General features: G+C 55.8%; 1 protein-coding gene across 3 annotated transcripts in view; it reads left to right on the top strand.

Moving 5' to 3' along the window:
• The first annotated feature begins 219 nt into the window (after positions 1 to 219).
• Positions 220 to 23,071, top strand: part of ITPK1 (inositol-tetrakisphosphate 1-kinase) — a 161,124-nt gene continuing 138,272 nt past the window's right edge. Inside the window, exon 1 of one of the 3 annotated variants that reach the window (XM_036843563.1) lies at positions 220 to 301. Coding sequence is in view for 1 of the 3 variants with exons in the window: in XM_036843561.1 (XP_036699456.1) it covers positions 911 to 1,005 (95 nt within the window). In the remaining 2 variants the exon portion in view is untranslated. The other 2 variants (XM_036843561.1, XM_036843562.1) reach the window with 2 other exon arrangements.

Below are 23,071 nucleotides of genomic sequence, written 5' to 3'. Positions count from 1 at the left end.
CTCATTCCTTTAAAAAGTAAAAGCACTTGGCAAGGGCTGCCCTAAATTCAGTCCCGCGCCCTCAGTCCCCAAGCTCAACAGCCAGAGCCTCGACACAAACACGCACCAAAGGACCAGGCGGGGGAAGGCGCGGCGCCTTTAAGAGGCGGCGGGCGGTGCTGCCCCCTAGCGGCCGGCGCGGCCGCGCTTCCTCCGCCCCGGCGGGGTCCAGCGGGCCGCCCGGCCGGGTCAGCACGGCGGCGGCGGCGGGCTGCGGGCTAGGCCGAGGACGGGGACGAGGAGGAAGTGGCGGCGGCGGCGGGTGAGGACGGCTGGGCGGGGGGAGCGGGCGGCTGCGTGCGCCACGCCGGGGTCCGAGCGCGCCGGGAAGGGCACGCGCCCGGGTCGGATGGGCCGAACGCGCCGCCGGGGACTCGGAGTGGGGACCGCGGGCGAGAGTGAGAGGGAGGGCGAGGAGGAGGAACTCGGGGGCGGCGCGCAGCCCGAGCGCGGGGGCGATCCGCCGTGGCCGCCGCTGGAGGGCGTGTTGCTCAGTCCCGAGCGCCGGGAGGGCGGTGGGCTGGGCGGCGCCGGCGAGGGAGGGCCTCCCTCCTCTCCTTCCCGGCCCGGCCTGGCGCTCGCGAACTTGCGCGCCGGGAGCCCGGCGGGCGGCGGGGGCGTGGGCGGCGGCGGCGCAGGCGGCCCCGACGCGGCGGCAGCCAGTGGAATGCTGCGCTGAGCGCCGCTCCCTCCGCCTGGGCGCCCGCCCCGCCCCGGCCCGCCCCTCCCGGCAGGACTGCGCGCCCGGAGCCCCGTTCCGCGTCCCCGCCGCCGGGAGGAGGTGCCCGCAAGCTCGCGGCGCGCGCCGGGCCGCCAGACTCGGCCTGTGGGCGATTTCCTCCGGACCCCAGCTCCCCGCCCGAAAAGGAAGATGCAGACCTTTCTGAAAGGGAAGAGAGTTGGCTACTGGCTGAGCGAGAAGAAAATCAAGAAGCTGAATTTCCAGGCCTTCGCCGAGCTGTGCAGGTATGGAGGGACGGGGCTCCGGCGTCCGGGGACCCCCGGCCTGAGCCCAGTTTAGCCTCAGCGGCTGTTTTGGGAGGTTAGAGCGAAACGGAAAGGAGCGGTGCGCGGGGACACTGAGTCCGAGTAGCCAGGTGGCGGTGGTGGCCGCCGGCTGTGTTCGAGAGAAGCAGTGGCCAGTATGGGCGGTGTGGCACGGACCGGGGCTCTCAGGTGCACTGGGACCCCGGGTGGGGAGACCCCTGGCTCCCCAGGGCACGGTGGGAACGCTGCTAAAGGTGGCAGAGGGACCTGGGAAATCGGGGTATCCACGCTGTCTGCCTGTGGCTGGAGGTTACTTTTGAACTGGAGTGTTTTTCTTCTCTCGTTCGCTTCCCTTCATGGAGAAGGGCACCAATGTTTGTATGTTTGCGGACCACCTACTATGTGCCCCGCCGGTGCAGCTCTCTTTGCAAGAAGCTGTCATTGCATGTCACTGGATTAAGCCTCTTTGAAGCAAGTAGCAATACTTGGCATGTATGTGATTTGCTGTCTCATTAGAGCCTCGCACCAGCCTTGGGAATTGGCTGGGTTGGTGATTCAGGGCCACGTGTCTAAGAAGGGGAATCCATCCGCAGAGAAATGGGGTACCCGGCCCGGGGTCCCACAGCTACGGAGTGGCTGGTGCAGAGGAGGTGCTGGGTAGATGCTTGCGGTGTAGAATGGCTTTCGTCCCTCTGGGCTCCACCCCCCCGCCCCACCTCCCCATGCTGGTCACAGTGGGGGAGACTCCGGGTGTTTTACTAAGATCACATTCTTAGTCCATTACAGATGCCTCCAGTCTTGGGTCAGGTATGCCTCACCTTGTTCCACCACGGTGGCTTTGCCTCTGAGAAGCTGTTAGTTAAATCCTGTTCTCAGTGAAAGCCTGAGAGAATCAAGCTCCTCACGCCTTTTGCAAACTCTAGGTGGAAAACCCTTTTGTTATGCAGTGTCTCCACTTGGTAGATTTGATTCTCGAAAATGGGTCCCACTTGCATTTTTGTCGCTGTTGGGTCACCAAACATAATGATGAATTGAACAATTGGATTTCCTTATCTCCTGGTGCGCGGAGCAAGTGGCCAGTCTGAGCTGGCCCGCGCAGGCTGGCCTGGCAGTACCTCTGTGCCCCTCATGCCTGTCCCCCGGGCCTGTTGCTCCTTTGCCTTGTTCCAGCCCGCCAGGAGCTCTTCTCCCCACAGCCAGAGGGGCGCACCTTGTATAAAACAGCTCCTGGCTCTGCATCCCTTGGTCTGGGGATGGAGTTGGCTGCCTTCTCTCATGCTGGCTTCGCCAGGAGAAAGCAAGCTTTTCGTGGTCAGTAGGGCATGCCGAGTGGCCGGGGAATTCACAAGGAAACCAGGAGGAACTTGCAGCCAGAGCTTTGAAAGTGGGTCTGAAGACTTTTGCAGCGTTAAAAAGGGGCACTTGAACATTGCACCGCAGATACGCACACTTGTGGAAAATGTGCCCTAGACACTGGAGAAATGTGGAGAAGCCCCTTTGACGTGGTCTCGAAGTCTGGTGCTGCTGTTATGGTAGGTGCCCGAGCTCCCCCTGCAGTCATTTAAGACTTGGGAAATCCCCACTGATACCTTGCACCCTTTTTCCTGAGGTCCCTCTGTATTTGTGTCATCCTGTGTCTGCAGCTAAAGCATGAGGCTTGTCATCTGGTTGGTATGTTTTGCTTGGTAATTAGGAGGCTCTCGCAAAACTGTTCCAGCCGAGACTTGTGGCTGGGTCCTCAGGCTGGGCTTGCCGATTGGCTTTCCCTCCCCGTGGACCCTCCTGTCTTTAAAGAGGGGGCTTCAGGGCAAGCTGTGATGTCAACCATTCTGGGGGAAATCCAGCACAGAGTGTTGATTTCTCTGAAGGGGTTATTGTGTTCAGAGTCTAGTTGCGTTCTTCTTGCCAAATGGTCTTCAAAGAGAGGAAGGGAAACATCTGGGTCATTCTAGAACCTCAGGAAACCCACTTTGTGTTTTCATCAGGGGTGCTTTAGATATTTTGTCACTTAAGCTTAGGAAGGAAAAGAAAACACCAAAAAGAATTTTTCTGTTTCTTCTCTCCTTTATTACTTTCAGGGCAGCGCCCCCTGGTGGCCGCATTTCTGTACTGGGTGCAAAACACTCCCACCCTCGAGAGTGGCCAGACTCCTTTGCTGCTCTCGCGTTTGATGTGAATGCTGGTGCAAGTTTCAGTGGCCGAGAAGGGGGTGTAGATGGACATTGTCATGTTTTTGACTTTCACAATCCGTGGGTGCAGCGCTCCCATTTGGATGGGTGATGAATTGTCTGTGAGTTCCATAGTTAAGAAGTCCAGAGATGTTTGAAAATGGCTTGAGGCTCTGCTCCGAATGTTTGGAGCAGTGTCAGTGGCAGAGAGGATGACCTGAGTGGATCGGGGTGAGTTGTTTGTTTAGTCGAACGTCAGTCAGGCCTTGTAAAAACCTTAGAGCAGGAAGGGATGTGGGAGATCATCTCACCAGCCCCCCCCGCCCTGACCCCCACCGCTCCCATGCCCCTGTTTTTCTTGGCCGCACCGCCCGGCTTGCGGGATCTTAGTTCCCCAATCAGGGATCAAACCCGTGCCCCCTGCAATGGAAGCGCCGAGTCTTAACCACTGGACCGCCAGGGAAGTCCCCCCAGCCCCTTTGTTTTACAGACGGGGATATGACATGAGACGGAGCAGCCTCCATACTTTTGTTCCTTTTGTTCAATTTCTAGAACGGGTCCAACCTGGGCACCTTGAGACCCATACGGAAAGCAAGTCCTTTCTCCTTGGGCATCTCCGACAGTTGGGCGGACCCCCTCATTATCTTCACGGGGGTCCAGCTGCTGCCGTTTTGTCTTGGAGACACTTCCTTGCAAGGCTGAGCTGTGGCCTCAGCAGGTGTAATGTCTGCTCTCTGAGGGGCATCACCCGCCGCAGGCGTCCGTGGGCCGTTGGAGCAGGTCCCGCTGGGACACCTTAGTAGGCGTGAGGGCCAACCCTTCGGACCCTGGTGCACCTCGATGGGATGGGCTTTCTGGCTCCTCAACAGATGGGCCTTGACTCAGCTTGTTTTTCGTGGCACTGTTTGTTCCCGCCCCTCTCCTGCATGTCTTCCCTTCTCCACGGGGACGGCTCTGGTGTTCTCTTACCCTCCTACCTGCCTTCCCCTTCCCCTCACACTGGAGCACCCTCGCAGCTCCCTCACACCTCCCTTTGTGCCTTTTTGAGAAGTTCAGAAGGAACTTCAGGCGGGGAGTAGAGAAGGAAAGCTGTTAGTTGGAAATGTCTTGTAATTTTTTTTTTTTGGCTGTGTTGGGCCTTCATTGCTGTGCGCGGGCTTTCTCTAGTTGCGGTGAGCGGGGGCTACTCTTGGTTGCTGTGCACGGGCTTCTCATTGTGGCGGCTTTCTCTTGTTGTGGAGCAGGGGCTCTAGGCCCGCGGGCTTCAGTAGTTGTGGCACGCGAGCTCAGCAGTTGTGGCGCACGGGCTTAGTTGCTCTGCGGGATACGGGATCCTCCTGGACCAGGGCTCGAACCCGTGTCCCCTGCATTGGCAGGCAGATTCTTAACCACTGTGCCACCAGGGAAGTGCATGTTGGGTAATTTTTTAATTTTTAATTTTCTTAGTTCTCCACAGTGCCCTGTGTGGAAAGCCTGGCTGACCTGGTTCCCTTTGTCCGTGTTTTCTGTGTCAGCCCTCCAACGCCTCACCCCCCAACTCCTCTTTCCTGCGGCTGAACTTGTGTTGCAGGAGGTGGTGGAAAGGCACAGGACATCACGAAGCATTTTGGTGTAGAACGTGGGTGAACCTCTGTCTGTCTTTACTGTCGTGTTACCTGACTTTTTAATGCTGGAACCTCATCTCACATCATCCTCCCTGTAGCTCAGGGTGGCAGAATGGGGAAACTGAGGCTTGGGGCATACGAGGGACTTGTATTCAGAGTGGAGGGCTTCCCTGAGCCCAGACCCCAGGTCTCTACACCTGAGGATGTGGCTGCCTTGTTTATTAAGAAGTTCTTTGCCCAGCTTAGGCCTGGGCTCTTGGAGGCTCCAGAAGGAGGGAGCTGGGAGTTTGGTGTTAACAGTAACCTGGCCTCCAGGGTACCCCCAGGCCGTCCCTTCCCCTCAGGGCCCCTCAGGGCCTACATTCCTGTCTTTATTTTTATTTTTAAATTTTTTTATTTTTTACTTTTTTGCTGCGCGGCATGTGGGATCTTAGTTCCCCGACCAGGGATCGAACCCGCACCCCCTGCAGTGGAAGCGTGGAGTCTTAACCATTGGACTGCCAGGGAAGTCCCCATTCCTTTTTTTAAATGAAGGAATCCAGAAGGTTCGTTTTTGCTGGGATGGTTTAGCATTATTCTGTGCTGGGATTCTTTTGGGAGATTCATAATGGGGAGGAAGGAGAATCTTTTCCTAGATTAAGTGGTGCTGGTCTGTGAGTGGGTATTTTTCTGTTTGTCTTAGTGTCTGGATCTGGCACCATTTTGGGGGCGTGGAGGTGGGAAGAGGTGCTGACTTAGGGTTTCTTTGCAGCTGTGCACCAGGACTGTCCATACCCAGCCTTGCAAATAAACACTTTCCAACAGCCTCCGAGGGAGCAAACTGGGCTTCCCACAGGAGAAGACGGCCATCTGGGCGCTGCTGTCTGTTGATGAGCCTGCCTGGGTCCCAGGCCTGGGTCTACAACAGGCCACCCATGTGACCCTGGGCATGTGCCTCAGTGTCCTCATCTTTAAAGAGAGGATGATGACAGTATTAGCTCAGGGTTATGAGCCTTAAAACTGTCAGCGTGCGGATGCGTACTGTGCCTGGAACCCTGTGAGCGGCGGTTGCGGTCCTTGGTGAGTGGGTGAGTGCGCTTCCGCCCACGGATGCCTTTTTATTCCCAGATCTTTGGCATTTGCAGATCGAGTGTCCCCGGCCTGGGCAGTTTTTGAGTGACCCTGGAGTCCGGGAGGGATTGCTAACTGCTCATCCTGCCTGGGTGTGAGGTGTGTGGGGGGCCGGCGGGCACGGCTAAGGAGCGGGGGGCTACCCTGCCCGGTGCCTCCCAGCATCTCGCTTCACACCCGGCCTGTGGGACTCTTACAGCCCCTTGTGGGGCGGGGCTGCCGTCCTCACCTATTTTATGGATGGGGAGCCTGAGAAAATTACGTTCATGCCACATGATACTTTCATTTTTTTAAGTTCTGAGATTCAAGAGGAGTTTGTGCTGGGTTTCCTGAAAATGCCAAGAGTCTCCATGAGCAATCGTGATGCTGTTATTCACTAACATGTATTGTTTTATCTTTTTGAATATTAAATACATGCATATGTTAAAATAAAACCCAGAGGATTCAAAATACACAATGAAAAGGACTCAAGATACACAATGAAAAGTCAGTCTGTTTCCTTCTTGTTCTTGAGTTCCGGTCACTCAGGGACATGTGCTGTTGGCAGTCTCTTTCTCTGGAGGTGTTTTTTTTTTTTTCCTTTTTAACTTTTTTTTTTTAATTGAATGAAAGATTCTTGAAATTCTGTAGTGCTTTACAACTTTCACAAGTTTCACACATGTGATTTTATATAATCCCATAATAACCTTTTTTTAAAAAAATCCCCTACTCCTATATTGCCCCTCCCCCCTCTCTCGAGGTGTTTTGTGCAAAACACACACGGTGCGTGTGTGTGTGTGTGTGGGTCTCTTCCGCCCATATCGCTTTGTCCTCGGCTCCTTTCACGGAACACCGTGTCTTAGAGAAATTGAACATCACTGCTTCTTTGGAGACAGTTCTGTATCACTTGCCCCGTTTCTTTAACGGCTCTGGGGTCCTGATCTTAGAACAGTGGACCGTATTTCTTGCCCTGTGGTTGGCTTCTGCCGGTGTAGACGGTGGGGCAGGGAGTGCTCTGCCCCATTGCCTGAGTGCTCATTGCTAGGTGAGTGAGCCCTGGGTCAAAGGGCGTAGGCATTTTACTTTTTCGTGGCAGTTCTGAAACCACTCCCAGGACGGGGCACTGCTCACAGATGACAGCGCGTGGGAGGGCCTGTCACGCACACCCTCCCCAGCACAGCTCGTGGACAGATATTTCTGATCTTGGCCACACACATGGGTGAGAAATGGCACTTTTGGTTTGCATTTCTCTTATGACGGTGAGATTGAGTTCACGTAGGCGGCGCTGGCTGTGCTTGGGCAGGCGTGGGGCAGAGCTGGGCCCACTTGTGCTTCAGGCCGGGGCCTCCCATCCTAACCGCTGGGCCCTCCTGCCTCCACGGGTTATTTCTCCCTCGTGATTTAGCAGGTTTGGGGCATTCAGTAAATGCTTAGTGAAGTGCCGCATGAGTGCAGTTCCTGAACAGTTGGATGTAAATAGGGTTTCTGTTCCTACTTGTATTTTGAATTCAGCTGGTAAGCTAGCTTTTTGAGGGAATGTTCTGGTACCTCCTTTATAGAAAGTAAGATTCATTTAGAAAGCAAATCATCATTCAGGAACTGAGCACCTACTCCCTCCCTGGCAAAGCCAGAGTCTTAAACCCCTTCCCTCTTGGTGCATGAATCGGGGCCCATCCCGACCTTTCCCCCTCCGCGGGCCCTCGGGGACCCGGCCTGGGTGTGTGGCCTGCTTAGGGGAGAGTGCCGCGCTCCCCAGGGAAGCCCAGGCAGGGTGCGGTGGCTTGTCCAAGGGGACACAGCGGGACGTGGTAGGGGTCGGGGGAGGGGGCACTCGCCCCACTCCAAGACCAGCGCACCCTCCCCGCTGCCTGCTGAAGCCTCTTTTCAAACAGCGCTTCCTCTGGAGCTGTGAATGAGGCCGTTCCCATTGGGCTGTTTGAATTCCGCCTGCTGCTTTGTCTTGCCTGCTCCCAGCTGCCCTCAGAAAGCAGCTGCCCTTGTGGCCTGTGCCTCCCCAGCTGGGCCTCATGGGCAGGATTGTCTCAGCCTGTCGGGCTGACAGCTCCTGGGGGTGCCCCATTTTTAGGGCTCAGGGGGGTGGGTCTGTCACTGGCTGTGCAGATTTGGGAATCATTCCGTGAAGGATCCCCGGACTCCTGCCCCCTTCCCTCCCAGGCCCGTGGGTGCGGGGCGCCCACCCTGTTAACTGCCCTTGGTGTTCCCAGCAGCCCTGCCGTCAGAGCCCGCTGGGTAGACTCTGCTAAGCCGCCAGCTGCCCCAGAGGGAGAAGCAGGACACACAGGCCAAAGTCCCTCCCAAAGATAGCTTCCGGGAGATGCCTTTTTTTTCTTTCCTTTTGCTCAGGATCCTAAACCCTTAGTGCCCCCTGGCTGCCCTTGTTCTTTCTCTCTGCTCATTGTCTGTCTCTCCTTTGGAAAGTTGGTTCCATAAAAGTCGAGACTTTGACAGTTCTGCCCCCTGCTGAAGCCCCAGTGCTTGTACCAGGGCTCACAGTAGGGGCTCAAGAGAGCATGTGTTAGTGGATGAAGGAACTGACTCGCGGGTTTTGGAAGCCTTTTCTGTGTCCCTGTGACTCAGCCAAAGCTACTTGTGACTCCGGAGTGCTCTGGGCCAGGAAGGAAGACCCAGGGTGAAGGTGGTAGGTCCCAGGTCGGGGAGGAGACCGTCGGCTTCATTCCTTCATTCCCTCAGTAAGGCCCGAGCATCCACCCTGGCTTGCCTTGTGCTGGTCCCTGCCCCCCTGCGCCTGGTAAGGAGATGAAGGGAAACCAGCACACAGATACATTTAAAACGCTGCAAGGTGGAACTAGAGCCAGGAAGCCTGCAGATGGGAAAGTCACGACAGGAGCAGCTGCAGCCACTTCAGCACTATGTGGTCAGAGAAGGCCTGTCTGAGGAGGTGACGTTTAATGAGGGGCGAGTGCCTGTTTCTCTAGGAGCTAAAGAGCTTCAGGACGGGTGGGGTCTGCTGCCCGGAGGTCACATGCCCTGGCCTGCCTCTGCTGTGGCCCTGGGTTCCCTGAGGACTGAGGGCAGCCGTCTAGGGAAGAGCAGGCTGGTTTCCACATTAGACAGGCGGTGGTCAAAGGAGGCAGCAGGGTGTCCTGCAGTAGCGTTGTTCCCTGACAGTGTGAAAGGGGACCAGGGTGGTGACCCTGGAACCTTCCTCCACGTGAGGCTGCAGCTGTGCTCTGGGGGCCAGACAGGAGGACAGATGCTCCCCTCTGGCCTTGTTCAGTCCAGCCTTTGTGTTCAGGAATGAGCAGTTCTGGGCTTTGGGGACCTGGGGTGGGGATGGGTGGGGGACCCTATGGCCCTGGTAGGCCCTAGGCCAGCTGACCCTTCCTAAAGCTCAGGTTAGGCCTCAGGTGCCCAGGGAGTGGGGGGAAGGATGCTTGCTCTCTTTTACACTCATTTACCTTCCTCCAGGCCAGTGTTTGCTGAACTCGCCCAACAAAAGAAGCACTGGGGGCACCAGTGAAAAACATATCCTTGAGTCCACCCCCTCGCCCTTAAAATTCTCCAGGGAAAGGGTCTGGGAGCCTCCTCCTAACAAGTGCCCTGCTGATTCTTCTGGGAAATGGACACTGTCATTTCCCCAACAGTGTTACTAGGCCTCACGCCCGAACCATCAGGCACGTTTGACGCTGAGTTAAACAGGCTAAAGCAGCTTCTTTACTGTGGGGCTTCTCTGGGACAGGGGCTTTCCAGGAGGGCATCTGGGATGTAGAGGTTCCCAGGCTGGCCTGTTCCCGGAGTCCCTGTGCGGGACTCGTGTTCCCCGGAGCCCACCCTGGGAAACTCTGGTGAGGCACTCGCCATCTGCTGCCTCGTTTGAGCCTCATCACACGGGAGGCGGGCAAGGCAGGGGCACCAGGCTGCCCACCCAGCTTCCCTGCCTGCCGGTTGCTACCTTTTGGGCAGTCCTGTTTCCCCTTTTAAAAATGTCTCGCCTCTGGCTGCTGGTTTGCACTGAAGTTACTTAGAGGTGGGTCCTGAGGCTGGGGAGGAGCTAGCTTTTGCACAGGAGACGTTCCTGGGGACCGGCCCAGCCAGGTGCACGCTGGTTATCAGGCCAGGGCCGGGAGCAGAGGCCGGAGCACAGCCTGCGGTGCCTTATTCTGCAGTTGAGTCTGCAAACCCGTTGGCTCCTCATCAGCCGTCTGCCTGCTCGGGTCTTAGAGCCTCTGAGCCATGAAACCAGAACCGGGGGGCTTGTCCAGGAGGCCCTCCATGCTTCAGAAGGGCTGTGTTGAAGTTCCCTCCTGTTCCCTCCTGGATCAGTGGCTCATCCCAGATTTCAGAGCACAGGGAGAACTTACCACGGGCCGGGCACTACTGTAGGTCGGGAATCTACTCTCCAAGGCGGCGTATCTCCATTTGCTAGATGAGAACACCGAGGCTTGGGGAGAGGCGAGATGACTTGCCTACTCACTCAGCTGTGAGTGGCAGAGCTTGGATTCACCCTCGGGGCTCACTGACTCTTGGAACCCTGCTGTTTCTACGCTGCCAGGTGGCTTTTGTCTCCGTCTTGAATGTGGCATCTTGGTACCGTTGGACTGATACCCAGTTTCAGAAGACAATCAAGGCATTCTTTTCTGAGCATCCTCTGTGTGCAGTTACGGGGCCCAGAGGGGTGGTGGGTGGTGAGATGGCTGTAAACTCGGAGCACAAGACTTGCCTGATTGACTGTAGATGACTGACAAGCCATTCCGCCTCCCCAGGCCTCTGCTCCTCCATCTGTAAAGTGGGCATAGGACACCCACCTCTAGGGCTGCTGAGCATGGCAGGTGCTTCGGACGTGACAGGACTCCCCCTCCCTGTGGGCCACCTCCCACGCCCTCCTACCCGACCAGGCCAGGGTCTGGGGCCTTTGACACATCTCTGGTGGGAGCCCCCAGCCCAGGGCAGGCAGAGAGCCTCCCTTCCCGGCTCCCCTATCCTTTTCTGGTGTGGGAGACCTCCAGCGCCGGTGCCCGGGACACGCCCGCAGCCTCTCAGCTCACTGCTTCCCGGGAGGGGCTGTGCGTGGTAGGTGGCAGCAGAGCGGAGGCCCCTGTGGGAGTTTTGCTTTCATTTCTGCCTCACACCCTTTATCCATCCAGCAGTTGAGGGCTGGGGTGTGGAGACCTCCAGACCCCTCCCTGGGGCCCTCGTCCCGGTGCAGGTTGCTAGGCACCCCCCTTCCTGGTGGATGAGGTTGGGTGCTGTGGACCCGTGCAGCACTGAGCACCCCGGGGGCGGCCTGGGGCTGCGGAAGGCTCTTCCTTGCCGTGCACTGGGCTGGGTCCCATGGAGGGGAGGGTGGTAGCAGGGGGGTGAAGGTTGTGTGTGGCTTTCTCTACGGGGGATGGGGGGGACCCTTGGAGAGGAGAGAAGGGGGCATGTGGGGGAGGGGTATTTGTGAGTCCCCAGGGGCTGTTGTGCTGTCTCCTGCCCTCCTGGGTTCCTGGGCGTCTTTCTGAGGAATGTTCAGTGCTGTGGGACTCTTGGTTTCTCTCTGGATGGGGTTTCCTCTTTGTTCCCCAGCCTATGGTACGGAGGCCCAGAAGGAAGATGCAGAGGTAGCCCCAAGGTGCAGAGCTAGTAGGTGGGGCAGCTTGGATTTGAACCTGGCCTTGCTGACACTAAAGCTTATATTCTTTAAGATTTTACTCTAAAAGTCCTAACATTCATTGTGGGATCCTTGAAAAGCAAAGGAATTCTGGCCATTCTGTCAGAGATCTGTTCCCGCCTCCCTGTGGGCAGGTCTGGGCAGGGGCTCCAGGGTCCTGTCGGGAAGGAGTTCTGCTTCTTGCGGAATCAGCCCCCAAGCCCCCCGCCTGCACTTTGACCCGGGCGCAGCACGTTGTGGCCTGTGCCTAAGGAGGTTCGGTTGCTCAGAGCCTTGCTGCCTGAGCCCCTGGGCCTCCGTGCCCCTGCTGGTGAGGAATGTGCTTATTCCCTTGGGGGAGCTGCTGTGGCTGCCCTGGCACGGAGGGGGCCGTGGGGTCCGTCGCTTGAGGCCGTGGATGTCGTGGCATCATTTCCAGTGTTACGAGAACAGCTGAGCCCTGGGAATAACAGTAGCTCCCGATTCTGGAGCTCCAGCCACGGGCCTGACCTTGTGCTTTAAGGCCCTCAGTCCACACGCGGAAACAGGCTCAGAGAGGGTGAGGGACCTTCCCCGGGTTTCATAGCTGGTCACTCCTGGGGGTGCGATTTGAACAGCACTTTCTGCGAATCTAAAGCTCCGACCCTTGACCATTAACAGTTTTTTTCTTTGTAAGCGAAGGCAGAGGATGAGAGGATGGCTTTCCTTTTGTCTGAGCTCTTTTCTAATGACCCGTCCTTGGTGCCCTTTAGTTTTTAACTTTTCTATTTTTCATTTTGAATTTCAATTGGATGTATGGCTTGCCTGGAGTCAGGAAGTTTAGGTGCTGGCTCCGATGGTGTCCACTCAGGCTGGGTATCAGCTGAGTCACCGTTCAGCAGCATCGCCATCCGTCCTGTGGATGCCGAGTCCGGGCCGCCCAGTTTGCGACGTGCTCTGTCCAGACAGCATCGTTCTGATTCCCAGGATCCTGCCACTCCCGCCTCACACGCTCCTTCCTTGAAATCCTCTGAGCCTATGTGGATGAGGCCCCATGGCCTACTCTTCTGTTTAAATTGCCATGCGTGTCCCTCTTTGGGGTCACCTTGGGGAACCTTGGTGCTTTTTCTACTGAAGGTAGAGGGTTTTGGAAGCACCTTGGAAAGACCCCAAAAACCTGGAAGGCTCTTGGGAACATTCTCATTGGAGCCATTCCTCGGCTTCAGAAGTGGGGGTGATGCTTGTGAAAGAGCTTCAAGATCAGGAGCAGGGACTTGGAGTCAGGGGTGCTGGGTTCTGGCTGTGTGACTTTGGGCCAAGCCACCTAACCTCTCTGAGGCTTTCGTTTCTATACCTGAAATGGGAATTTTCTACCAACCTGCAGCAGAATAGTTCTGCAGATTGGGTGAGCTGAGGCAGCTTGAGTCTTTTTTAGCGCAGAGCCTGGCCCTTGGTGGGCAAATGGTAACTCTGTTATTCAGAGTCAGCCATTAAAGGGTGATGGAGCTGTTGACCCTGGAGCTTATGTTTGAGCAGCCCTCATATCTGGGAAGAAGATGGGCAAGCTGAGTTTCGGAAGCCTCTTAGGTAGGGCTGTGCTGGATTCCTTGTGATGTCCCGGGGACAGTGTGTATCTTGGTCAGTGGTGGGATATGAAGGCCGACTCAGCCTCTTACTGGATGGGTGACCCGGGTGTGTTTTGGACCCCTCTCTGGGCCTTAATTTCCTCCTTGATAAGAGTCAGCCTCGTGCGTGCGCACAGGAGGGGCTCAGCACACAAACTTGCTCCTTTCTTGTTCAGGCCAGAGGCCATCTCTGACAGAAGCAGGGGAGGGCTGCTCTTCACTCCCTCAACCTGTAGTCACGCCCTCTGTGTCGATGGGTGATGGAGAGTAAACCTCCCCTGCTGGTGAGATGCGGAGGTCCGCCGTCTGAGAGGAGGAATTTCCCCAAATCTTGGAGCCAGAAGGGGTCCTTGCAGGTGAGGATTTGCAGCTCAGAGTGTCCGGCCTTGATGGTTCATGCACACAGGGAATCAACCCGATGTGCTGGGCCTGAGCCCTGGAGCCCACAGATGCTCCTCCTTTGGCTTCCGGGGAACCGCAGGTCGCATGTGAGGCCGGGGTCTGTTCTGTTCCGTTCTGAGCCATTGTTGGCAGACCCCGCCTCGTCCAGGATGAGTTCTTTTGGTTCATGGGCCCAGGCAGTTGGGGGTAGGACCCCCAGGCTGGTGGTCTTTCCTGTCTTTCCTCCAACTTTGCCAGGAATGCTGAAAGGGCAAGCTCTTTGGATTTGGAATGCTGCCCTGGGCAGGGCGGGGGAGTGGGCGGGTAGCCGTTTGGGACATGGACAGTTCTGGGGTGGGGGGAATGGGGACTCCCCTGGGAGTGAGACCTGAGGACCGGCCAGGTGCCTGCAAATCTGTCTTCACTGCTGGAGGACACAGTGGGGCAGCCGGGGCAGCCGTGTCCTCCAGGCTTCTCTCTCTCAATCAGCCAACAGATGTGGAGAGTTGCTGGGATGAAGTTAAAGATCTGAGTAGAAGAGCGATTGTCTGACTGATTTCTACAAGTGGCAGCAGTGTCTTCGTTTCGGTAGAAGCCTCAGTGCCAACTGGGTTCAGTAATAAAGGGGCTCCTGTGAGTGTTAACTCCATGCAGAGGTCTGGCTTCAGGTATAGGTGGATTCAGGGACTCTCATGGTGTCCTCGGGACCCGGTCTCTCTGTGTCCCTGGCCTCCCTCGTGTGGCTTCATTCTCAGGCCCATGTGATACAAGGTGAGTCCTCACAACTGACCTTTATTCTGAGTGCCGAGTTCCTTGTGTTACACCCTTGTGTTCCTCCTTTGATCTGCGTTACACCCCATCAGGGTGTGGGCTTTTAGTACCCCTGTTTCCTAACAAGAATAAAGACACAGAGAGGTTAAATAACTAGTCCAGGGTCACAGCTAGTCGGTGGCAGGGCTGGGATGCAGACCCGGGCTGGTGGCTTCGGGGCCTCCCTGCACCTGGGGCGTAGGTGAGCCTGGGTCACAGCCAGGTGCTGGGGCCGGGGAGTGCCCCGTTCCCTACCACGTGATCTGCGTGTGGGCCGGGTGGACCCCACGCGGGAAGCTGGGGACTTCCCTGAAGACAGTGGGATTGGCCGCTGGGCAGCCAGGGGAGGTGGGGATACTCCGTGGTTCTGGGCCCCGGGGCCAGGGCGCTGTTCCCAGGGGGAGGGACGGCTACCTCCACAAGTGAGAGCCTGAGGCTGGGCCCCTGGCTTCCTCTTTCCCCTCAGACAAACCCGAGCTGGTTCATTCCCACGGTGGGTCGGACGCAGGCAGGTTCTGAGGGCCCTGGGCCCAGTGGTCACGCAGGGGCCTCCTGGAGGAAGGGCTTATGTAACCCTGCCTTGAGGGATGGGGTCTGGGGCCTTGGGCAGAGGCTGCCTGGAGTCCAGGGTGAAAGCCGATGTCTTCCCGGCCCTGCCGTGTGGAACTGTGGGGTTTTGACACCGAGTGTTTGGGGTGAAACAGTCTTGTGTTACGTAAACACGCCGTCGCCCTGTTGCCGTCTGGCCCTGTCCCATGCACGCCGGGGAATGTTTAGGTGCCTTTCCCCCGGGAGCCTGTGGGATTTCGCAGCTGTGAGCTTTTGGCCTGGGGGCTCGGTCCTCCTGCAGAGGGGGGCATTAGTGCGGGTCGCGGGCTCTGCTGCCAGCTCTCCCACATCCGAGCAGGCCTGCGGGGAGTGGTTCCACCTGGAAGGGGAGGAAGTCACTGCTGACTGCCGGTGGCCTCACACCCGGGCCCTGCACTCCTCAGGGCCCCAGTCCTGAGGGCCCCTGGCGAAGGGGCAGGGCTGGATGCCGGGGGAAGGCTCAGCGTGGTGGGGCCTGGTGAGGGGTTTTGGTCCCTCATGGTTCCTTTCTGGAACCAGTGGGGGAGCAAGGACCCCTTGAGAAGCCAGTGGCTGCCCTGCTCAGTGCCCTTGCCCTGCCTGCCGGGTGCCTCTACTTGGGTGTTCCCGAATTCTCATAGGCCAGCGGTTCTTCTTAGTGGCGTGGCCTTTGGTGGCAGGTAGATAGAGGTAGTGGTGGTGGGAAAACAGTGGAAGGGAAGGCTGTCCCGGGCCCTTCTCTTTGCTGTGGCCACCGTGGACTGCAGGCCTGGCCTGACATCTGTCAGCCCCCCCGGTAGCTTCCTGGGGCTGTATGATCAAGCAGCCGGGTCACGAAGCTCACATCTTATTCATTCTCACTGTCGAGCTGTGTGGCCTTCATCAGAGTCCCTATTTGAAGGCCCCCAACTCAGAGGTCCTGGGGAGCGAATACTTCTGGCTTAGCTGGACAGACTGCTGTTTGGGCCCAAGTTGTCAGCTCATCAGGTCTGTTACGTGAGGCTGCGAGGAGGGGTCATTTCAGTTTATCAGCTGATTAAAAACAGCACTTGAAAACAGAAACCAAGCTGGAGAAGGTCAGTGACTTGTCTGCACGAAATTCCATAGTTTCTTGTGGGCAGGTTTACATCTGACTTGTGAATAGCACTAAAAAACTTCTGTTAAAAAAGAATAATGTACGTGATCAAAATTTAAACCACACCTAAGAGCGTGCAGTGAAAAGTCGGCCTCCCTTACACTTCACCCCAGGCCCTGGAGGCCGCCGTGTTACCACGTTCTCGCCTGTTCTCTCAGACACGTGTTGTGTCTGTGTAAGCCCTTGTGTACCCACACACACACACATGCACAGCCCCCTTTTTTGTTTCTGAAACAGTGATGGCCATTATCCATGCTCTCGTACAATTAACTTTTTTTTTCCTTTAATATAGCTTATGGGTGATTCTATACTTGTACAGATGTTGAACTGTCGTTGTCTAGGAAATAATATATGAACATAGCTTTACTCTTCTGTTCTAGTACAACCTCAGGCTTGAAAAAGACCCCTTGTCAGTTTCTCTTGGGGGTTCTAGGCTTGCCCCGGGGCTCATGGTTTACCTTCTCCCTTAGTCTGCCTGGGCTGCCGTAACAAATGTCATAGGCTGGGCACCGTAAGCCACAGGCGTTTATCTCTCACAGTTCTGGAGTCTGGGAAGTCCGAGATCAAGGTGCCTGCCAGTTTGGTTCCCAATGAGGGTCCACTTCCTGGTTCATAGATGGCCACCTTCTCTCTGTGTCCTCACGTGGTGGGGAGAGAGCTCTGGTCTTTTCATCTTGTAAGGGCAGTAACCCCATTGTGGGGTCTCTGCCTGCATGACCTCATCTAACATTAAGTACCTCCCAAAAGCCCCCCCATCCCAATACCATCGCATTGGGGGTTAGGGCTTTAACATGAATTTTGGGGGGACACAAACATTCAGTCAGTAGCATCTCACCTGGCAGGGGTTGTACAGGGGTTGCCATCCATCTAAGGCTGGGGGTCCTCAGTGCGTGTGGGTGTCTACCTCCTGCCCCACACGCATGTGGCCCTTACTGGAGGTGCTGCCTGGAAGGAAGCCAACAGGTGTGCTGGCCCAGGCCCTCCACTGGCTCCTGAACCCAGCCCCAGTGCCCAGGGCATGACTGACCTGGGGCAGGTGATGGGCCTCCTTTTCCTCGTCTGTAAAATGGGGACATTAGCACCCAGTTGGGAAGTTCCGGGGATCAGAGGAGGTGATGGCTGAATTGGTGGAGGTGGTCTCTGACACATGATGGGGGAGCTGATTATAATTTACGCTCTTCCCCAAATAATTTTTTTTTCTGCCTAGAGATAAATATTTAGAGAGCTGAATATCATCTGTGATCTCAAAACTGGTCAAAGGAAGGGGTAGCTGGTGTGGCCCCTTAAACTGGGAAGGACCAATCTTGGTTGATAGCCTCCTAACCCAGCACTCTTGCTGGGGCCGGTTGAGGGCGGGGGAGGGGGTCCTCTCTAGCTCCACCAAGTCTGGACTTCCTCAGCTGCTTCCGTCAGAGTCTTCCTCCTTCCCAGCGCCACGTGCTTCTCGGTGGGGTCCCCCACCAGCCAGCCCCTCACTCATGCTGAGCCCCAGCTGAAGGAAATGAAAGAACGTCATCTTTTTTCTCGGCATTTTTGGTCCTCTGTAAAGACAGTGTAACATCATGAAAGCAAAATTTGAAGAGACAAATCATTCCTCTCCTCCTCACGCCACCACGTCTAGTTCCTTTTTTGTATCTAAAGTTGCAGAGTTGGAAACATCGTATGGGTAGCTTTTTGATTTTTGCTTTCTGCACACAGCCTTGTAGTGTAAACTAATTCCATGTTGCTACAGTCTTTTTAAAAATTAAATAAATAAATAAACTCACTCACTTATTTATTTATTTATTTATTTTTGGCTGCATTGAGTCTCCGTTGCTGTGCGCGGGCTTTCTCTAGTTGCAGTGAGCGGGGGCTACTCTTCTTTGCGGTGCGCGGGCTTCTCATTCCGGTGGCTTCTCTTGTTGTGGAGCACGGGCTCTAGGTGCGTGGGCTTCAGTAGTTGTGGCACACGGGCTCAATAGTTGTGGCTCGCCGACTCTAGAGCTCAGGCTCAGTACCTGTGGCTCACGGGCTTAGTTGCTCCGCGGCATGTGGGATCTTCCCGGACCAGGGCTCAAACCCGTGTCCCCTGCATTGGCAGGTGGATTCTTAACCACTGCTCCACCAGGGAAGTCCCGCTACAGGCTTTAGAGTGATCTTTTAAAAATTTCTATGAACTTTGATTATGAACATTTCCAACATGTATAAAAGAAAGAATAATAAAATGAACTCCCTCCCCCCATACCAAGTATTAACCATTATTAACTTATGGCTCATCTTGTTTTATTTATTTCCCTCATATTATTTTGAAGAAAATCTCAGCCATAGTTCATATGTAAATAATTTAGTATGATCCTTAAAAGCTAAGGACTTACATAATCAATATGATCATGTATTTATAGTTTAATTTTCCTTTTCATAAACCAAATATCTTAAGAGATAATAAAAGTGTCATCATTCCCTCCCCTTGTCCCCCGCCTGCTGGCAAAAAAGCTAAGGACTTAAAACATATTCCCAATGATGTTATCCCACCTGAAAATAAAGTACAATAGAGGATGGTCCCTATTCATTGCTACGCGATAGCTCTGTTGGGTGTCTACACTGTGATATATTGAGCTATAATCTTATGATTGAATATTTAGATTATTTCCAGTTTTCTTGCTCGTGTGGATAATGCTGCATTGGATATCATTGTGAATATAATTGCCTTCCTTCCCTTTCTGATTCCATTACGTGTAAGTAAGAGCTTTATCAGTTATTGTTGAATAACAAACCATCCGCAGCGTAGTGCCTTTAAACAGTAACCACTTGTAAGCTCACTGCTCTGCGGCGCGGCGGTTCGGGCTGGGCTCCCTTGTGTATCTGCGGTCAGCGGCCGGTCAGTCAGGATCTCTACTTCTGCGGCTTGGCCTCTGCTCAGCCAGGGTGATGGGGGTGACCTGGCCATGGGTGTCTCATCGCCCAGCAGGCTGCCTGGGTGTGTGCTCTTATCCAGGGGGCAGGGGTCCAAGACAGTGGGCGTTTCCAAGGCCTCTGGAGGCCTGGTCTCTCCACCACAGTCTGTTGGCCAAACAAGGTTCAAGGCCCACCCGGATTCAGGGGGTGAGAAAAATGAACTTCACCTCTTTCTTTTCTTTTTTTTTTTTTTTTTTTAGTACATAAATGGGATTTACTCAGGGAAATATTGAGGCTGTCACATAAATCACCTGTTTCTGTAGAACAGTTGCTTCTTAACCTTTCTTAGAGGTTGTGGAGATCTTTGAGATTCTGATGAAAGCTATAGATCCTATTCTGAAGAAATGACATGTAATAATACACATATACCAAAACACAGAGAATGCCACAGGGTCTCTGAAGCAAAGGTTCTGTGGATCCCAGGTGAAAGCTGCTTGTTTGACACACTTGGCCTAGATTTTCAGGAAGGACGATGTGTAAGCATTCTTTAGAACAATTATCTTGTAAGATTTCTACAAGATAATCCACCAACGAGCAATTCCATGGTCACATAAGTTTGGGGAGCAGTGCATACCTGGAGATTTAAAGCACACAATAGCATATTAGAAATCCTAAGACACCTTGCCAGAAAGAAACCTTATTGTCTTTGACTTAGTGTTTTGCGTTTGACATGTTAGCATCTCAGAGAAGACATTTTGGGAGACACAGCTTGGTCCAGTATCCACTCCGTGACTTATTAGCTTTGTGACCTTCGGCAGAGAGCTTAACTGTGTGAACCTCGGTTTTCTTGTCTGTGAAATTGGGACAATGATACTAATGCCACTCTGTTGGCTTGGTCGCAGCGGCAAAGTCATTGCAAAGGGTGCAGATGGCCAGGATGGAAAAGGCCCCATCCTTTGGAGCTCTGGTCCATGGGGGGAGGTGTGTGTGGGTGACAGACATGTCAACCAGTGAGTTAAAGGGATGATTTCAGGAGGGAACAGGAAATGAAGTGATAGCAGTGATGTGAAGCCGTCTGGGGACTGTCCCCAGGGTGGTCAGAGAAGGCCTTTCTAAAGGAGAGACTCCTTCTGTGACCTGACTGGTCAGAAAGAAGCAAGCTGTGGAGAGTCTGGAGCATCTCAGGCAGGGCAAGGAGCAAGTGCAAAGGCCCTGGGGTGCCTTAGGGCCAAGGAGCTTGGTGTGTTTGTGGAGCAGCAGGGAGGAGGGCTTGGCTGGAGCCAGGCTTGTGAGGTGTGAGGGAGGGAGCAATAGAGACGGAGGTGAAGCCAGATTCTTCAGGTCTGCCCAGGCCGTGGCGTGCAGCTTGAGTTTTATTTATGTGAGAGGGGACAGCAAAGACTCCCATCAAATCACCCCACAAGATAGTCCTTGAACATCGATGACCCCTTTAAAAGCTTTGGGCAGTGTTCAGAGCTCCAGGGCAAGGTGTTGAGGCTGTCTGTGTCTATTATCCTTGAGGATGTTAAATGTCAGCTGAAAAGCATTGGCTCCTTGCGCCCCTGGGGCCGTGCTCAGCCCTCAGGTGGGTGAGGACCTGTGTGTGTGACTGTGTCCTGGAGCAGGCTGTCCTCCTGGCTGGGCGGTCACAGGGACACTTCTGTACACTTGGGGCAGCCTGGGCTCCCCTCCCTCCAACTGAATAACAAATTGCCCACAACCGGCTTTGGAAGGAGGGACCTGGGTTTCAACCTTGCTTCTGCCATTTTCTAGCTCTGTCGTTTGGGGCAAGTTGTTGAGCTTCTCTTGAGCCTCAGTTCCTACATCTGTAGGATAAGCAAAGCACTTTTTAACATTCACGGTTGATGTGTCAGTTGAAATAACGAATGTAAAGCCCTGTCGTTCACCGCCTGCCGCATTTATTTATTTATAAATGTTAGAAGTACCCCATCCCAGGTTCCTGGGTAAACGGGAGGCAGATGGTATTGAAGTTGTGGAGGTGGTGTTATCGGCTGGTGCTGTGGGTGTGGGTTAGAGCCGGTACTAAGCTGGGAGCACCCAGGAGCGCAGTTGGGTGCGGGAGATAGAAGCGCTGAAGGGTTAGGTTAGTTAGCTCATGTTCGGGAACAGCGGTAGTAGTCGGGGGCTGGGGCAGCTTTCTCCGTCTAGAGGATCCAGGAAGGCTTCCGCTGGGTCTTTGAGGGTCGGCCGGCAGGAGATCACTGGACAGAGGAGTGTGGATTTAAGGAAGTCCACGTAGTGAGCCGGCATGTGGGAAGCTGTGATCTGTGAGGTCAGGGGTCCTCAAACAGGGACTCTGGACGTGTCGGGTCAGGGGCAGATGGGGGCCGCTGGAAGCCTGGGCTGATGAGCATCTAGAGAGCAGTGAGGTGGGGTCCAGGGGAGGGAGCACCTCTGATGCTCTTCCCCACTCTGTGAGCGGCAGGTACGGCTGTGCAGGTGAACAGGTGTGGTGAGGAGCCTGGAGCCTGGAGGGTCCCCACCCCCCCCCCCCCCCCCCGCCCCCGCCCCGCCCCCGGCTCAGATTCTGGCTGCCCTGCTGGGAGGTCCTTGCAAGTCTCTAAGCTTCTCTTGGGGATGGTGACAGTCCCCACCCCTTGCAGCGCTGGTGGGCGGAAGAGAGGTCCACGGATGGCACTTAGCACACGGCAAGCACTTGATGATGAAATGGTGGCTTTTAAACTGGGTCCTGGAGGCCGAGCCCGTCTGACAGCCTCTTGTTGATTTAGGCGAAGGGTGGTGTGCAGGGGTGGGGGGACGTCCCTCTTAGCCTCCTCTGAGCTGTGGGCACAGATGAGTTTCCAGAGCAGACCGACAGATAGACAGCCCTGCTGCTTGTTTCCTTTCTTTCTCATTGCGAAGCAGCGCAGAGCAGCTACCTTCCTCCGTCTGCCTCCCTCCCCTGCCTGGCAGCCCCGCCCCCTGCCCCCTCCCCCTCTCCCCTCCCCCCACCCCAGCCTCCGGGAGGGAGGGAGGAGGAGACCCCACAGGCCCTCAGGCCTGAACCAAGGAGGAAACGGAGGCTGGAGGCTCTTGCCGAGGCTAAGTGACTTCTACGGGACCCCTCAGGGCTAGAGCTGGGTGACCCCCAGAGCCTCCCTCCTGGGACGGGTGGAGCGAGGCCATGGACGCTGGAGGGAGCGTCCCAGGAGCCCAGTGCAGTCCAGTCCGTCTGGACCTTGGCATTTGGGGCAGGCTTGAGTCAAGGTCAGGTGGCACAGGACCCCGTGAGCCATCCCTGCGGGAGTCTGGGCCTGTCCCGGAGGCTGTGGGAGCCCCAGCAGGCATGTGAGCTGGGCCACTGGCCAGCTCCCGTGGAGGACAGATCAGAGGTGGGCTCTGGGGGGGGGGACGGGGAGGCACCCATGGTTGTCCAGGTGAGAGGTGACGGGGGTCCAGAGGGTGCGGTGGCAGATGGAGGTGAACTGGGCTGGCGGCTGGGGACGCGTGAGGACCTCATGCTCAGGGTGTGGCAGGCGGCCGCCGCGCCCCTGGAGCTCGAGCGCAAGGCAGGAGCCCGCCTGCCCCAGGCCCGCTGAGCAGAGTCTGCGTTGTGGCGGGATCCTCGGGAGGTGCCTGTGCACGTTACACACTCACGTCTGAGAAGCACTGGGTGGACACCTGCTGACCCCTGGGTGTGGGGCTGGGGGAGGGAAGGGGGAATGAGGCCAAGGCCCGACCATGTAGGGGCAGTGGGGGAGGGAGTTATGTTGGATTTGGGGTGTTCATTGCACTCAGGTTCCTCACTGGGGTAGTTGAAGGCCTAGCGGACTTTCTGCGAAGCGCTGAGAGCAGTGGGCAGCTCTGCTCTTGGGGCTCCAGAACAGGGGGGCCTGTCCTCTGTGAATGAGGTCGGGCCTGCCCCCCAGACTTGGGTGCTTGTTCATCTGCCTACCCGGTCAGGAAGTGGGCATTGAGTCCATAGGTGCACGGCTGTGGGTCGTAGAAGTAAAGAGAGTCCTGGGACTTCCCTGGTGGCGCAGTGGTTAAGAATCAGCCTGCCAATGCAGGGGACACGGGTTCGAGCCCTGGTCTGGGAAGATCCCACATGCTGCGGAGCAACTAAGCCCGTGCGCCACAGCTACTGAGCCTGCGCTCCAGAGCCCGCGAGCCACAACTACTGAGCCCACGTGCCACAACTACTGAAGCCCGCGTGCCAGAACTACTGAGCTTGCATG

Source organism: Balaenoptera musculus, chromosome 2 (assembly GCF_009873245.2).
Source record: "Balaenoptera musculus isolate JJ_BM4_2016_0621 chromosome 2, mBalMus1.pri.v3, whole genome shotgun sequence".
In the NCBI taxonomy this organism is placed as follows: Eukaryota; Metazoa; Chordata; class Mammalia; order Artiodactyla; family Balaenopteridae; genus Balaenoptera; species Balaenoptera musculus.
Note: the sequence above shows the minus strand (reverse complement) of the source record. Positions and strands in the feature narration are given on the sequence as shown.